At 39.2% G+C, this 16,575-nt stretch overlaps 1 protein-coding gene across 1 annotated transcript; it reads left to right on the plus strand.

The window, feature by feature from the left end:
- Positions 1–4,844: 4,844 nt before the first annotated feature.
- On the plus strand, positions 4,845–7,802 carry LOC126251839 (uncharacterized). The gene is made up of 3 exons (XM_049952504.1): positions 4,845–5,164; positions 5,261–5,578; positions 5,702–7,802. The coding sequence occupies exons 1-3, from the start codon at positions 4,861–4,863 to the stop codon at positions 7,321–7,323; spliced, it is 2,244 nt and encodes a 747-aa protein (XP_049808461.1). The 5' UTR covers positions 4,845–4,860; the 3' UTR covers positions 7,324–7,802.
- The last annotated feature ends 8,773 nt before the right edge of the window (positions 7,803–16,575 follow it).

The raw sequence follows: 16,575 nt of genomic DNA on the forward strand, positions 1-16,575 counted from the left end.
ATTTATAAATATAATAAAAAGTAGGGGGCCCAGAACTGAGCATGTAACAGTACATCATGTTTTACAACTCAGCATGGACTTCCACTACAAATGGACCTTCTTTGTCACTGACATCAGTGAACTGGTGGTGGGAACTGACATCCTCTGACATTTACATCTCTCCAGACTTGGGAGTGTAGAGTTGTTGTTGTTGTGGTCTTCAGTCCTGAGACTGGTTTGATGCAGCTCTCCATGCTACTCTATCCTGTGCAAGCTTCTTCATCTCCCAGTACGTACTGCAACCTACATCCTTCTGAATCTGCTTGGTGTATCCAACTCTTGGTCTCCCTCTACTAAATTTGTGATCCCTTGATGCCTCAGAACATGTCCTACCAACTGATCCCTTCTTCTAGTCAAGTTGTGCCACAAACTCCTCTTCTCCCCAATTCTTTTCAATACCTCCTCATTAGTTATTGTGATCTACCCATCTAATCTTTAGCATTCTTCTGTAGCACCACATTTCGAAAGCTTCTATTCTCTTCTTGTCCAAACTATTTATCGTCCATGTTTCACTTCCATACATGGCTACACTCCATACAAATACTTTCAGAAACGGCTTCCTGACACTTAAATCTATACTCGATGTTAACAAATTTCTCTTCTTCAGAAACGCTTTCCTTGCCATTGCCAATCTACATTTCATATCCTCTCTACTTCGACCATCATCAGTTACTTTGCTCCCCAAATAGCAAAACTCCTTTACTACCTTAAGTGTCTCATTTCCTAATCTAATTCCCTCAGCATCACCCGATCTAATTCGACTACATTCCATTATCCTCGTTTTGCTTTTGTTGATGTTCATCTTATATCTTCCTTTCAAGACACTGTCCATTCCGTTCAACTGCTCTTCCAAGTCCTTTGCTGTCTCTGACAGAATTACAGTGTCATCGGCGAACCTTAAAGTTTTTATTTCTTCACCATGGATTTTAATACCTACTCCGAATTTATCTTTTGTTTCCTTTACTGCTTGCTGAATATACAGATTGAATAACATAGCAATGAAATTAATCACTTACTTTAAAATGGAGTACCACAGGCCTCAAATTATCTTCTGTGCAATAAAAGCTACAGCAATCACCATCAGGTACTCACAGCAGACAAAGCACTGAGCAGAGGAAGAAGATATTCAACTCCAGTGCACATGGTTATACAAGCTTGCTACTGCTTACTGTACCCATCTATTATATGGGTGGAGAAAGGGAAATCACAAAAGAGGCCAGTACTGTAAGTTGGTCAATACTGCACAACTCTTCTCTAGTGCACATCTACACCACAAAACTCGTTGCCTCATCCCAGGGCTTTTGGCTCCAATGCTGCCTCCCACCTTGTGTTCTGCTGGGCTTCCTAATCAGGTGATGATGTGTGTCCTGTCATCATGAAAGAATGCACTACAATTGTGGATGCTGTCATAAAGGCACAACAGCATTACTTGAAAACATGAAAAAGCAGGCTTATTTCAACACATTCACAGTGTATCTGCAGCACTCATGCATGTGTGTAAGCCCTACAAGAGGCTCTCTGCTCTCTCCCTCCCCCTTTGCATGTGTGCGCGCGCGCACACACACACACACACACACACACACACACACACACACACACACACACACACACACACACACACACACACGATGAACACACCTGATTGCTACCACCTCACACAGCAAAGCCACTGGCAATTTTGACCACACCACATCAGTCACAGGTTGTACAGCAACTTCTGCCTCAGTACTCAGAGCATTGCCCATGTGTTCCGCCTAACACACATCAAGAGCAAACGTTCAGCAGTGCACTGTCTGAAATGGTACAGTGTGCACATTCTCAGGACTCCCAGCCCATCAGTTCACCACAAACACACCATTTGGCTCTGGCTCTTCTACAGGCAGGAGAAACAGTGATTGATGAACTGCTACAATAGGGTATAGCACACCTTTCAGATAGCTCCTGGGCTTCACCCATCGCATTAGTTCCAAAAGAGGATGGGGGGTCGTTAACAAAGAGAAATCTCAGTTCCAGATAACCAAAGAGACTTTCTTGGTCACATGCAGTGGCATCAAACCCGCATCTGAATGAATGGAGCTCATCCGACAGTTGACACCTTATGACATTATGAGTGACTTGGTCAAGTTACTTTATATGATCATAGTGAGGTTGAAGAGTTGGCAGATTGTTACATATGATTGGGCCAGAAAATTGGTGTATGTTGTGGCAAAGGTGTGGTGGACACAAGGCGGCAAACAACCAGCCATTGAGCAGCCACAGGGTGTTCCCAGGTACTAGCTTGGCTCAAAGGGTCTGTGTGAGTGAGTAATGGAAGCCATCATAGACTAACAGTGGAACATTAGGCTGAAAATACTATGTATTCACATAAACTATTTAAATTATTTGCAGTTGAGCTACAGAAAATCCAAAGACTCTTCAAGATTGACAGAAACCCTAGTCTCCAACAAAATTATCACCACAGTTGTAGAATTTAGGGTTTAAAAACTATTTACAAACAAATTAAGGACACATATGGCACACCAATGGAAAGGCATTGACATCAGTTACATGGTGAGACAGCTTCATGATGCAATGATTGTACATATAAACTATTAAACAAAGTATTACATATTGTTGTTGAAACATTGGCCAAACAGAATTCTCCATATGTACACAAATTATTAGTAGCTCTTTGTTCCATTTGCAATAAGTAACATGCAATAATTACAGTAATAGTGCAAATAGACTTTCTTATAGTTATTAATGTTAACCATGTTTGGTTTGACCAGAATGATACTGTGATGGTATGCAGAAGTTAGACATACATTTGACTTGAGCTGTAGTCTCACCTTAGTACTAATGTAATTTATATAATTTTTCATTATACACACACACACACACACACACACACACACCACACACACACACACACACATATATATATATATATATATATATATATATATATATATATATATATATATATATATATATATATATATATAACAAAGATGATGTGACTTACCAACAAACTGTCCATTTGCATGAATGGACACAGGCAGACAGTGTTTGTTGGTAATGAGGATCACCCTGTGGCTAAACATGCCTTGGTGCACGGCCAGCACATCTTGGCACAGTGTTACACCGTCCGGGTTATCCGGATACTTCCCACTAACACCAACCTATCCGAACTCCGGAGATGGGAACTTGCTCTTCAATATATCCTCTCTTCCCGTTATCCACCAGGCCGCAATCTCCGCTAATTTCAAGTTGCCGCCACTCATACCTCACCTGTCATTCAACAACATCTTCGCCTCTGCACTTCTGCCTCGACTGACATCTCTGCCCAAACTCTTTGTCTTTAAATATGTCTGCTTGTGTCTGTATATGTGTGGATGGATATGTGTGTGTGTGTGTGCGTGTGTATACCCGTCCTTTTTTCCCCCTAAGGTAAGTCTTTCCGCTCCCGGGATTGGAATGACTACTTACCCTCTCCCTTAAAACCCACATCCTTTCGTCTTTCCCTCTCCTTCCCTCTTTCCTGATGAGGCAACAGTTTGTTGCGAAAGCTTGAATTTTGTGTGTATGTTTGTGTTTGTTTGTGTGTCTGTCGACCTGCCAGCACTTTCATTTGGTAAGTCACATCATCTTTGTTTTTAGATATATTTTTCCTACGTGGAATGTTTCCCTCTATTATAACCATATCATTAATTTGAACCCAACAATTACGTTTGTTATTGTCGCTGTTGCATTTCGAAACCTTTCCTGTCGTCTTATTTTCTCTTTATTTTCTCTTTCTGTTTTTACCAGTAGTCTCACTTTGTATTCACCTTCCCCTTTTTACCGTAATCTACTATACAATTTTATCCCGCCTATATATACTCAATAATACGTAACCCACTTCCAAACCATAACCCAAAAAATTTATTTTCCGCTTTCAACACCACCGCTGCTATAAAATCCACCGTTTCTAGTTCAATAACAGCTGCTTTCACGTATAAAACAACCATTTCGGCTAGTTCTAATAACTTTCACTATATTTCCACTTCCGTTTTTCGCACATCACTGATCATTTTTAGCCGCTCCCCACAGGTTTTAACGTCATTATTTACAATTGTTAGCCCCATTTTCGTAATCTTTCACCACAACACCACTCCTTTTAATACATTTACACGTTTTTTCGAAATTTTCCCGAATTTCTCCGTCCTTTAACGTGTTTTAGTGGCAACACAACCACCTAACCTTTATGCACATCACTGTCTACCAACCCAAGTTCACCACAGGATCAACTTAACCAACACTTTTTCGCCTTTTTCCATACCAGATCTCCAGTTGCTTTCTAGTTCACCTTTATCTCTCCCCATATATTTTTATCTTTCATTTTCATTTCAACCTCATGTTACACTTTCCACCTTCTAATACCATGTCACCCTCACAACACCCCCACAACGACCCCAATAAGTTTTATTTACATTCCCTCCGCAAACATGCCTTCACCCTAGCCAGATTACACTCGCATATTTTATTTTCTCAGGCTTGTCTGACATTTGGCATAACCCCCAAAGGCCGGGAGTGTCTCCCGACAGTACGCACTTGGCTGTTTTGACGTTTACTGACCGGAAGTTGGTTTCACGTGACGTCCCGTTCGAAGACGCCATTCATGTTGATGTTTGCGTTGTGCTCCATTTAACTGCTTTCGTTGTTCGTTGCTGCTTCTTGTTATTTCGTTGCTGCTGTTCCGTTTTGTTATTGTTTCTTGTTATTGTTTAGTTTGTTTTAGCAAACATGAGTGATTCCCAAGAAACGCTCAATAAGTGTGAGGAATGCAGTTCAGAGTTTAAAATGCGAAAGAACCTCTACGCCCATATGAGGAAAGTTCATGAACTTGATATCCATGTGTCTAAAAAAGGAAAAGGCAGTGAATTGTGTCCCCAGTGCGGAATTGCATTTATGAGATGCAGTTCATTAAAACGTCATCAAATAACTGTGCATGGCATGAAGTCGGAGGAAAACAGTCGGAAATGCCGCATTATTTGCCCACAGTGCTCTCTCTCGTTTCTCAACTATGACACACTGAGAACACATATTCAAGAGAACCATGACGTTAGTTTTGAGTGCCAGGAGATAGAATTTGGTTGTCTTGCAGGTTTGTTTTTTATATTTATTGTGTTAGTCACGTTTTAGTAAATTTTGTTGATCCCAAGTACATGACTTAAAAATACTGCCTTAACATTTTTTTCAGACTTTGAAGAGTGGAAAATTTCTTACGAAAAAGTAAACCATGTTCGTTATGTAATGAATTGTTCGGAGCTGGAGCGACTAGAAAAACGTGTTCGATATTACCACTGCCATCGCTCTTTCAATTTCAATTCTAAAGGAACAGGTGCCAGGTGTGTCAAAAGTATGGGCACGAATAAAATAGGCAGTACTTGTCCATCCAACATGCAAGTGACAATAACAGAGGACAAATGCTGCTTAAAATTTTTTCCAAAACATATGGGACACACCCAAGATGTTGGAAGAACATTTCTGCATGGGAACGAGAGGGCGGAGTTGGCAGGTAAAATGGATTATGTTACACTTATGTACATGAAACATGAAATTATCAAATTTATTTGTGTGAACAGACGTAGGGTCTATCAATGTGCTTCATTTTTATTTCCTTTTTTTTTTCTTTTTTCAGGACGGCTGTCACAGGGTGTTCCTGTTGGACGAGTTTTACAAGATGTCCGAAGTGCACCAATCGCTGCAAGTGTGGAGAGAATCCATCTCCTTGAGAAAAAAGATTTGCATAATATAAAAAGGGATTTTGATATTGGTTATGCAACGAAGAAGCATGAAAATGATGCAGTGAGTGTGAAATTGTGGGTTGAAGAAATGAAGAGACAAAGTGACAACCCAGTACTGTATTTCAAGCAGCAAAAACAAGTGGATCCTAATTTTCAAGATGAAGACTTCATTCTTATTATAATGACAGACTTTCAGGCCGAACAACTTCTAAAGTATGGAGAAGACAAAATATGTGTGGATGGGACTCATGGCATGACTGCATATGATTTTCAACTTTTTACTATTGTCGTTGTTGATAGATATGGTGCTGGAATGCCAGTTGCATTTTGTTTTTCAAATAGGGGAGACATGTGCTTACTGTCTTTTTATTTCAAATGTGTGAGAGAAAGAGTGGGCACTGTAAAGACCAATGTGTTTATGTCTGACGATGCACCAGCATTTTATAATGCATGGTCAGCAGTAATGGGACCTGTGCCAAACCAGTTGCTGTGTTCTTGGCATATACAACGGAACTGGTCTCAGAATTTAAGGAGAATTTCTGGGGGTAGTGAGAAAAAATCAGCAGTGTTTAGTTCACTAAAGCGACTTCAGACTGAACTGGATATAGATGTTTTTAGTTGTAGTCTGGAGAAAGTGGTGGAAGACTTATTGAATGATCCGGATACTGCAGAATTTGGCAGGTACTTTCTTAAGATGTACTGCCAGCGAGTGGAAAAGTGGGCATATTGTTTTAGGCACCGATTGGGCATTAATACAAACAATTACTTGGAGTCCCTACATAAAGTTATTAAATACAGTTATCTAGAAGGGAAAAAGTGCAGAAGGCTGGATAAGTCATTAAATGCTTTGTTATGTTTAGTGAGAGACAAAGTATATGAGGGCTTAGTGAAGCTCTCAAAACGTAAACAGTGTTCTAGGGCGTCAAGAGTGAAAGCAAGCCACAACGATAGCTCAGCTATAACAAATGGGATGATTTTATGCAGGGGTGAAGGGTTGTGGGAAGTGCTTTCTTCCACTGGTTGTGAAGTGTATGTTGTTGTAAAAAATTCAGAACTGATATGCGAAAGAAAATGTTCACTTAAGTGTAACACCTGCAACATATGTGTACATTCGTATAAATGCAGCTGTTTAGACAACATTTTAAATTTTAACATATGTAAGCATATACATGCATGTGCCAAATCATTGTCTGGTGCTGTCCAGGAGAGTGAACAGTGTTCCTTGCCCTCTAGTGCAGACAATGAATATGTGTCAGCATTGCTTTCTGGCAATTCAGAAAAATCTGCTGACACATTTGAACAGGATGTGATGTCTCACTGTGAAACTATAGTTGCACTCAGCAAAGGAACACAGTGTGGACAGGAGACTAAGGCCAAAGTATTGAAGGATCTGAAGAAGATCATTGGTAATCTTAATAAAGATTTTTCTTTCTCAGAAGAAAACACAGTAAATGTGAATGCCAAGATTGAATCTCAGGCTAGATTTTTTTCCACAAAGCAGAGAAGGATTTTGTGAGGGGTGATTAAGTGTTAAAAAAAAAAGTAAACTCCAGGTTGGAATATCAACAATATTAGGAAAAAAATAGTTTGCCACTCACTGTACAGGTGACATGTTGAGTTGCAGACAGGCACAATGTAAAGAATGTTACACATTTAGTTTTTGGCCAAAGCCTTCTCCAGAAAACAAAACACAAACAGATTAACACTAGCAAGCACACATGACCAATATCTCCCACTGCAGATAGTGGAGATGTGTGCAGGGAGTGTGCTTGCGTGTGTAAATCTTTTTGTGTTTTCTTTTCTGAAGAAGTCTTTGGCCAAAAGCTAAATGTGTAACAGTTTTTACATTGTGCCTGTTTGCAACTCAACATGTCACCTTTACAGTGAATAGCAAACTATCCTTTTCCTAATATTGTTAATGCACATAAAGGTGGTCTTGTACATTATGTCAATTTGTGTGTGTGTGTGTGTGAGTGAGTGAGAGAGAGATTCCATGTAGTTGAAGGTGAATAAAAATTTAAATTTACTTGTGCATTTTTGAGTTTTGTTAATCATGGTATACTAAAATAATGCTGTCCCACCATCTTGGCTCATTCAAACTGTATTCTATAATTCAGTGATATCTAATTGTGTAAATAAAACTGAATTGCACAATGAAACATTATAATTGGTCTGTATCAGTGTTTGGTAAAGGATTTGAGTTAACAAAAGACAACAAAGAAAGTAATGGAATTTGTCATGATTTTACTACTGTGTTTGAGCACAAAAATCAAGGATTTAGTGTCACGCTACAGCAAGTCTTAGTTTCTATGTAAAAGAAAACTGGCTGAAATTCTCAAAAGTGCTTAAATGTCATGTCTGTTATGACAAAATACTTTACCACACACAGAGTTTGCCTGTGTTGCGACATTTTTTGCTCTTCTGTGGATAGCTATAATCAAATTTGGTTTTGATGGTCTGAAATAACTCTTTAAATGCATTAATTACAGCCATTTCTTGTAATCCCACCTGTGAGTCTACTGCAGTTAGCGCTGTTTGAAAAGAGTTTAATGTTTCCTTGTTAATGATCCTTTTTGTGAATACATAATTAGAATGCTAGGAAACAGCTGGTTGATTATTAGTTCTCTTTGTATAAAGTCCCATGACTAGTGCTCTGTTGGCAGACGTCATTGGGTCAACTAAAGTCATCTCATAGTCCCATGTATTTAGATTTGGGATAACAGTGTCAAGGCAGGCATCACCTCTGGTTGGTAAATGACATGCTACAAATAGTCCATAAATTGTTAAATAGATTCATAAATTTTCTTCCTTAGAACTCTCCTTGCAAAAACATACATTGAAATGAAAACCCAGTGCAATTTCTGATTTCAAGTGCATAAAATAGCACAGCCAAGATTCTATTTAGATGAGAAAATTTTCAAAGTTGCCATCTGGAGAATGGTATACTAGACAACAATTATTATAATAAGATTTAATAAGTCCGAAGCAGCCAACTCAAAATCTAGGTCCACACAGTAGCTTTTTAAATCAATTTCTTTAACACTAGATTTTCTGTTGGTATATTTAGATACAGCACCGAAGGAAGCAGGTGTTCTGCACCATGCACTTATTGAATTTAGGCATTCAATTCAGTTATACTACCCTGCTTCTTGTGCTGATAACTAATGTTGACACACACAGTAAAATTTGCTTCACTTCTATAAAAAGTGATAACACATTAAGTTTAGTTCTAAGATACAGGCATTATGGGAGTAACTTTCTGAGCACTATGTGACCCGTTTACACTTAATTCTTCTTTCTGTTTGTCACAGAAAATATTATTTCACAGGAATATTGGCGATACTATGTAATAAAAAAAAACGATACATCACAATATTTTTGGGCCATGTAGCATTATCCATTACATTATATCTAAGCTCAGGGTAAACACTTTCAAGATTTTCAGCTTTTTTTTTTTGCTGGAAGCTAAAGACGTTTTCTAGAGTTGTACAAATTATGACTCTGTTCAGGTCTAGCCATGATCTCTCTTCACCATACAGCATTCCTTATGCAGGTTTTCAACAGGGCTGGAACTATACTATGGCTACTTAAAAGCCGCTTTTCGTCGTCCAAAATATTAAAAATACTTCACATTCCCCGGTTTGGCCCCCCTACATGTGAATGCGAAACAAACCGAGGTAGCAGACTTATGAGCAGTATAGCCTTGTGTTAACCTTTTAACCACATTTATTTTCCATATTTTACGCACATTTCGTTATAACAACTAAGATCCACAGAAAGACAGGGAAAAAAAAAAAAAACCTGACACTAATCGGCAGAATATTTCGGCGAATCTGTACGCACATATATCAATTACGTAAATTTCAGTATGGGCCTACTGCGGAAATTTTACACTATTCTGTTTATTGAACATGAAGGACTAAATCATAAGATGGAAATTACTTCGTGCTTAACTAATTCCTTCAGTATTCACGTGTGCAACTCAGTGATCTCCATACTGATGCAACTGCACTGCATGAAAACCGTCCTCGCAGCCAAGTGTTTACTGAAGGGACAGTCACGTGACTTCCGGCAGCCAAACGTCAAAACAGCCAAGTGCGTACTGTCGGGAGACACTCCCCCAAAGGCCTCACACTTAAAGTTCCCATCTCTGGCTGCAACCCTTTGTAATCTCCCCACTGGAAAATTACCCTCTATCACGCAATAATTAATAATGGTCAATCAAATCATCCACATTTATTTACGTTTGAAAAGTATCTGATCAGATTTCCTAGTAATATATGCGCCGACAGCTCGTCGACGCCAAGGTATTTTTCTAGTACGTTTTATTCCTTGGAACAACAGAGGTACGAGTATGTATGCTCCATGGTTATTGTAGTTATAGAGAGAGAGAGGAACAGCTTCGGAAGTATTCGTTTGAAGAATATCGGATTGCTAAAACAGTTTTATTTATTCTTCTTTGCGCTCAAGCGAGATAGGAAAGAGTATAGTTTGTGCCATTAGCGCGATAGTAAAGAGAAAGATAAAACTGTACCAACTAATTGCAAGAGACTTGGAACCAACACCAAACGGAATATGTATGGAAATGAATTAATATAATTTTGCCTCAGAAATAAGGTTTGTGAACATTTTATTCTAGAGTGAATGACAAATGAGTTCTCTGTCTGAATCATTGATGATTGTCTGGGCCCTGTAATTAATTGGGAAGTTTCAGCTGTGACGAAGAGAGCCTGCAATCTCTGAGTTTAGAAATCGTCCAAAAAGGCTTCGTCCACATCTGAAATTTTAGATCTGTCGTAAACTGAACGAATGGTTCAAACGATCGATTTTCCCAACTGAATGCAGCGCTTAATAATAATAACCAATGCAAAGATCTTTTCTAGCAAGCCAGCCGCTGAATATTAAGACGAAGGGCTCCACCAGAGATTCTACTAGGCTGATTTCAAGTAATTAATATAGTTTAGACTGTATACAGATAAAGAACATTTCTGTGTGAGAGTGAAAAAGCGATAAAGGCGACAGATACACTTCTGTACAGACAACATATTACACCGAGTTAGCGGCAAGCTGCATTCACCACATATAGACTTTCATCATTTACAAAAAAAGTAATCAGAGAATTCAATTATAATGGCCAATCCGTGACAGGACACGTTTTTGGACGTTGTTAAAATAATTTTGTTCTCTGTTTCATGTGAACTACGACGAGACAACTTAACTTGGAAAAGAGAAGAGATACTCGCAGGCGAATTAGTTGGATCTTCAAAGAAAAGCAGCACGCTGGGCGCAGAAAAAAAGGCCAGATCTATAATTTTGTATTAAAGCTTGCTAGTATTGAGGAAGTAGACGTAGATTTGAACATTTACGAATTGTGTGCATGCTACATTTAGATTGGTTGAACTGCCCTAGTTGCATTTACCTGAATAAGTACTATAAGAAAGTAGCCACACAGAAGTATTATTGTGTGAAAGGGGATATATACATATTGACTGTAGAATATTTATATGGTTTTAACTAGAGCAATGTTTAAGATGAGTCAAGCAGAGCAGAGCAACACGCAACAGCCTTCAGCTGTGAGCACGGATGATAGTGATGTAGTAAGAAGTGTGGTAGAACCGATCGCTACAGATAGCGTAATAGAACGCCCTGTAGACACGGCTGGAGATGTAACAGCAGGTACGCAACATGGATTAGATCCATTGGTCATTAGCATGAGGCAGATGCAAATGTTAACTGAGACCATGAATAATATGAATACGAAATTAGCCTCAGTTACTGAAGGCCAAGAAAATATGAAAATTGACATTAATGCGAAGTTAGCCTCAGTTACCGAGGGGCAAAATGATTTGAATTCCAAGTTAGCTTCAGTTACCGAGGGGCAAAATGATTTGAATTCGAAGTTAGCCTCAGTTAATGAGGGGCAGGAAAATCTGAAAGCTGAGATTAAGCAGCAGTTACACGACAGTTTTTCCGAATTAGAGCAGCGGATAGAGGCGAAGACAAAGGAACTTAAAGATCAGGCCGAAGAGACAGAACGAAAATTAACTGCACAAATAGAATTGGTTAAGGCTCAATGTGAGGAATCTACTCACCGCGTACGTGTAGAAATGAAGGAGTATGTGGCTATTAAGATAGACACCGTACGCGAACAGGTGGAAATGGTTCCGCAATTAGTACAGAAGCAAGATGCCATGTCATGTGAAATTGCGCAACTTCCGGAATTGGCACGTACGCAGACGAACTTAAAGGAAAGTGTGGAACATCTGACAGAACGTCAGGACGTTATAGACCACCAAATTAATGTATTAACAGGTAAACTATCCGAAATCACATTAGAAAACAAAAGGCTAATGTGTGAAAACGTTGAGCAAAATGTTAAAGCAGCATTCCAGAGTCTATGCGGCAAACAGGAAGAGAATTTGTTTGCGAAAGGACTTGAGGAAGTGCGACAGCAGTTAGGTGCTGATTTTGAGCAATGGAAACAAACGATAGCAGAGTCGATACGCGTTTCACAACAAGGCTCAGAACAAATGAATACCGGCCAGCAGCAGAAGTTGCCAGCGACTATAGAACCAGTTACTGCACATTCGCACACGATACCGACTTGTGTGAGTAACTCGAATATTAAATTGCCACGAGCTAGTTGTTCGCGCGAAGTTTTATCGGACGGAGATTACGAAAGCCTGTGCCATGCCGAAGAAAAAATGATAAAGCATCGGCAATTTCAGATTTTTAACACTTACAAAAGGGGGGTCCATCCAATTGTTTTTATCAGGAGTTTTAGAGGAGTGCTACCCAGAAATTGGTCGGAGTGGCAGAAGATCAGTTTCGTTACTGGGTATATACAAGGTTCGGGGGCGATCTGGGCCTCGGACATGACGTCTGTTTGCTCGACCTATGACGATTTTGAGAAAGCGTTTTTAGCAAAATTCTGGTCAGAAGGGGTACAGGAACGCCTAAGGCAGGAGGTGCTCTACCCAGAGCCTTTCTCTTTTTCGAAAGGAAGCCTTAGGATGTATTTTGAGAAATATATAAATAAAACTAGATATTGGGACAGACCTATGCCTTTGCCAGATATAATAAACATACTTAAGGCAAGACTACCAACTAGTATACGGAATCAATTAATTTACGGCAATGATAAAGACTTGGAGTCGTTCCTCACGACGTTAGATCATATAGACATTATAGAAGAGAACAACCAGAAAGCCCGCAACAATAGATTCCAATATAGGGAGATAGAACCTCCGCCAAATGGTAGGCAAGGGAACGCACAGAGATCGATAGATAGTGGAGAAACCCCTCAAAATATCAACAATAATACCGGCAATAGTCTTGCGAGGGGCTATCCAAGGAACAACAGGAATGGGAAACGATACAATCCCGTATGGGGGAACGAAAGGAATTTCAGACCGCAAGCATGGAACAATAACGGTAATAGAAAGTGGAACCAACCGGGGGGAATAAACTCAAATAACCAACATCAGTGGGGACGGACATCTACGAATCAACCGGTAATTACCGAAGTGACGGATGATGTCAACCACCAGGCGAATCAAAATCCAACAAACTAGTAAGGACCCACTCGTGCCCCGGAGGAGCGGTCAACAATAGGTTGAGGGGCAACAGGATATGTGTACCAATGCTAACGTACAATGATGGACGATTACTGGCAGATGAATTGATCGAGGATTTAGAACCCAAAGATGAGGATAAGGAACAGGTGGCAGTAGCCGAAGTGCAAGTCATTTTGGAGACTGTACCTATAACGGCGGTTTTAGACACAGCTGCAACCACGAATGTTATTTCGGAGGCTCTATTCAACAAGATCAGAAATATAAGACAAGTACCAATTTTTCCAGTTCAAAATTGTAGAATAATAGGCGCCGTTGGGGCCAGATCGGCTAATGTAAAAGTGCAGTCACTACTTAGTGTAGAAGTAGGAAATGTAGCAATATTAAGCACATTCCTTGTTGTGAAAAATTTGGTGGTAGACTGCATTATCGGAGTCGACAGCCTACGTCAATACGGATGCAGAATAGATTTTAAAACAGGAAAAATTTGGTTAAATGTAAATAAACAAGAAATTGAGTTGGACTTGTTGAAAAAGGAAAGCCTTACCAGAAAATATGATAGTGGGATCAGCGTGCAAGTAATCAGGACTGCACAGAATTCTAAACAGCACGTAAATAATGAGGTCCAAGTCAAAGGGGATTTCGGTCAATTAGTGTATGAGAAATTAAATGAATCCGACTGCATTATTGAAGATCAGAAGAAGCAGCTCAAAGAATTATTATTAGCGTATGAAAACGTGTTTGATGAGAGGCCAGGAGTTATTAAGGGATACATATGCCATCTCTACGTTAAGCCGCATGAAACATATTGTAGAACTTTCTATCCTGTTCCCTGGAGGCTAAAGGCTCAAGTTCAAAAAGAAATAGATCGCATGTTGAAATGGGGTTTGATCGAACCCTCCACAAGCCCATACTGCTCCCCATTGTTGGTCGTGACATAGCATAGCCGGGATCGAACAAAATAAAAGGGTTATTTTCTCATAACGACTTAAAAAAGTATAATGAAGATTAGAAGATAGTGAGTAATGGTGTTCCGAGTGACAGAAATGAACGCTCGTAAAAAACATAACCATAAACTCTGTGTGTAGTGATAGAAACCTTTAAATTGAAATAGTTAATCAGTAACATAGAGTATAGAAATAATGACTAACTATTATTATCGAGTGTTGTAAAGAAGATAGTGGAGATAGGCTTCACCTGTGTTGGGGTGAATATAGGACTTTAGCATTGCTAATGTCATCAAGAATGATTAAGGATCTGACTGAACTTCAAGAAAATGAAATGTTTCACGCAAATGACGCTGAATAATCTAAAGAGGTTCCGAGTGAATATTCATATATAATCTCATGTGAACGCTTAGATGTGTAAACGTGTGAAGGAATGTGTTGTGGTAGTGAATTGTGAGTGACGGTTAACGCCGCAAAGATAATTTCCCGCGCAAAACAGTTGACGTCGGCGCGAGAATTAAAATCGATATAGACGATACAGAGATGCTTTGTAAGAGACTCGCACCAAACGCGTGAATAAACTGATTCATGTTGCACTTTAAAAGGAATAGGTGTTATAATTAGGAGTTAAGAGTTTTTAATTTATTAATGAATGATTAAAGAGAGTAAATATTCATAGATTCAGTAGTAATTTAATGGTTCGTGTTCGTTTGAGAATTTTTTTGAAAAAAATCCATTTCCATATATGAGCATGGATGAACACCGTATGAATCAGAGAGTAAATGAAAGAGGTGAATCCGCACTTCTCAATGATAATAACTTTTACATTTCAGCGCTCAAACGTAAAATTAAATGTATTTAAAATAAAAGGTTTTGAGTATAGCTAAATTATATGACTTATCAAGGAAATATGGATGATGTCTTGGTATAAAATGAACTACACTTTCCATTATTCGATGATTTGAATCCAAAATCTATAGTAAGTTACATGAATCCTTTAAATTACGAAGAGCAAATCAGTGATAGAAAATCTGTGAAAACTTTAGGACTTATAAACACAAGTGGGGAGGAAAAGTAAAAAAGAGTATTCAAACGAAAAAATCGGATGATGCTTTTGGCAACATCATTAAGTAATCGTTGAATCCCGTGAAGTATGTCGTAACAAAAAGGATCCATGAAGCCATAAGGATTTTGCTTTCAAAAAGGAGAATCTTGGACGGTGCAACCTAATCAGTTCTCTTACAGGAAGAGTTTCCCTTTTGGTCATTGCTAATTCTTTTGGAATGAATGTTGCATGTGAATTCGAGTATCCCTGTTCCTTCTAATCTTCCCATTGTGGGCCGCGTAGAAGATCAACTACAGAGTGGGCCGCGTAGAAGACCGACTACAAATGTGGACGTCGGGGACATGCAAGACCCGGGGGAGTTTAGCACCGCAAGATATTGTACTAGAAGCAAGATTGTAAAACGCGAATTCACGTTATTTATTGTAAAACGTTTTTTTTGCTAGAGGCACAAACCACTCTTCTCCAAATTGCGATACAAATTGATCCCTGTCTTTCCTTTAGAGATGAATTTCAAAATTATTTTTGTTCTTCTATAGGCTTTCCTATCTTCTATGTACCGTAGGCTGGGGGTCTAAGCTTAAGAGGTTTTCCAAGGTTTCCCTGCTTAAGAAAGTTCCCAAATGGGTAGACCCTGACATCAGTTCATAAAAGATCATCTTCCTTGGTTGTGCACAGCAAACATAACACCTAGATGCACGTAAAAGCAATACAGCCGCGGTACCTGTCTCTTCATTTCTTCTGTCTTCAACATTTCTTTTCTTCGTCTGTCTCAAATATAATATTCCCTTTCAGTCGGAGGACTGACAATCATCACTTCCGGGTTATCCAAGCTAATAGATAGCTCGCGAAGTGTGTTCGGTGAATCAAAATTGAGCTCACAAACTTCGCTCGCTGCGAGGGGCATTGTAATCTCCCCACTGGAAAATTACCCTCTATCACGCAATAATTAATAATGGTCAATCAAATCATCCACATTTATTTACGTTTGAAAAGTATCTGATCAGATTTCCTAGTAATATATGCGCCGACAGCTCGTCGACGCCAAGGTATTTTTCTAGTACGTTTTATTCCTTGGAACAACAGAGGTACGAATATGTATGCTCCATGGTTATTGTAGTTATAGAGAGAGAGAGGAACAGCTTCGGAAGTATTCGTTTGAAGAATATCGGATTGCTAAAACA

The sequence above is a fragment of the Schistocerca nitens genome, chromosome 4 (assembly GCF_023898315.1).
Source record: "Schistocerca nitens isolate TAMUIC-IGC-003100 chromosome 4, iqSchNite1.1, whole genome shotgun sequence".
Lineage (NCBI taxonomy): Eukaryota > Metazoa > Arthropoda > Insecta > Orthoptera > Acrididae > Schistocerca > Schistocerca nitens.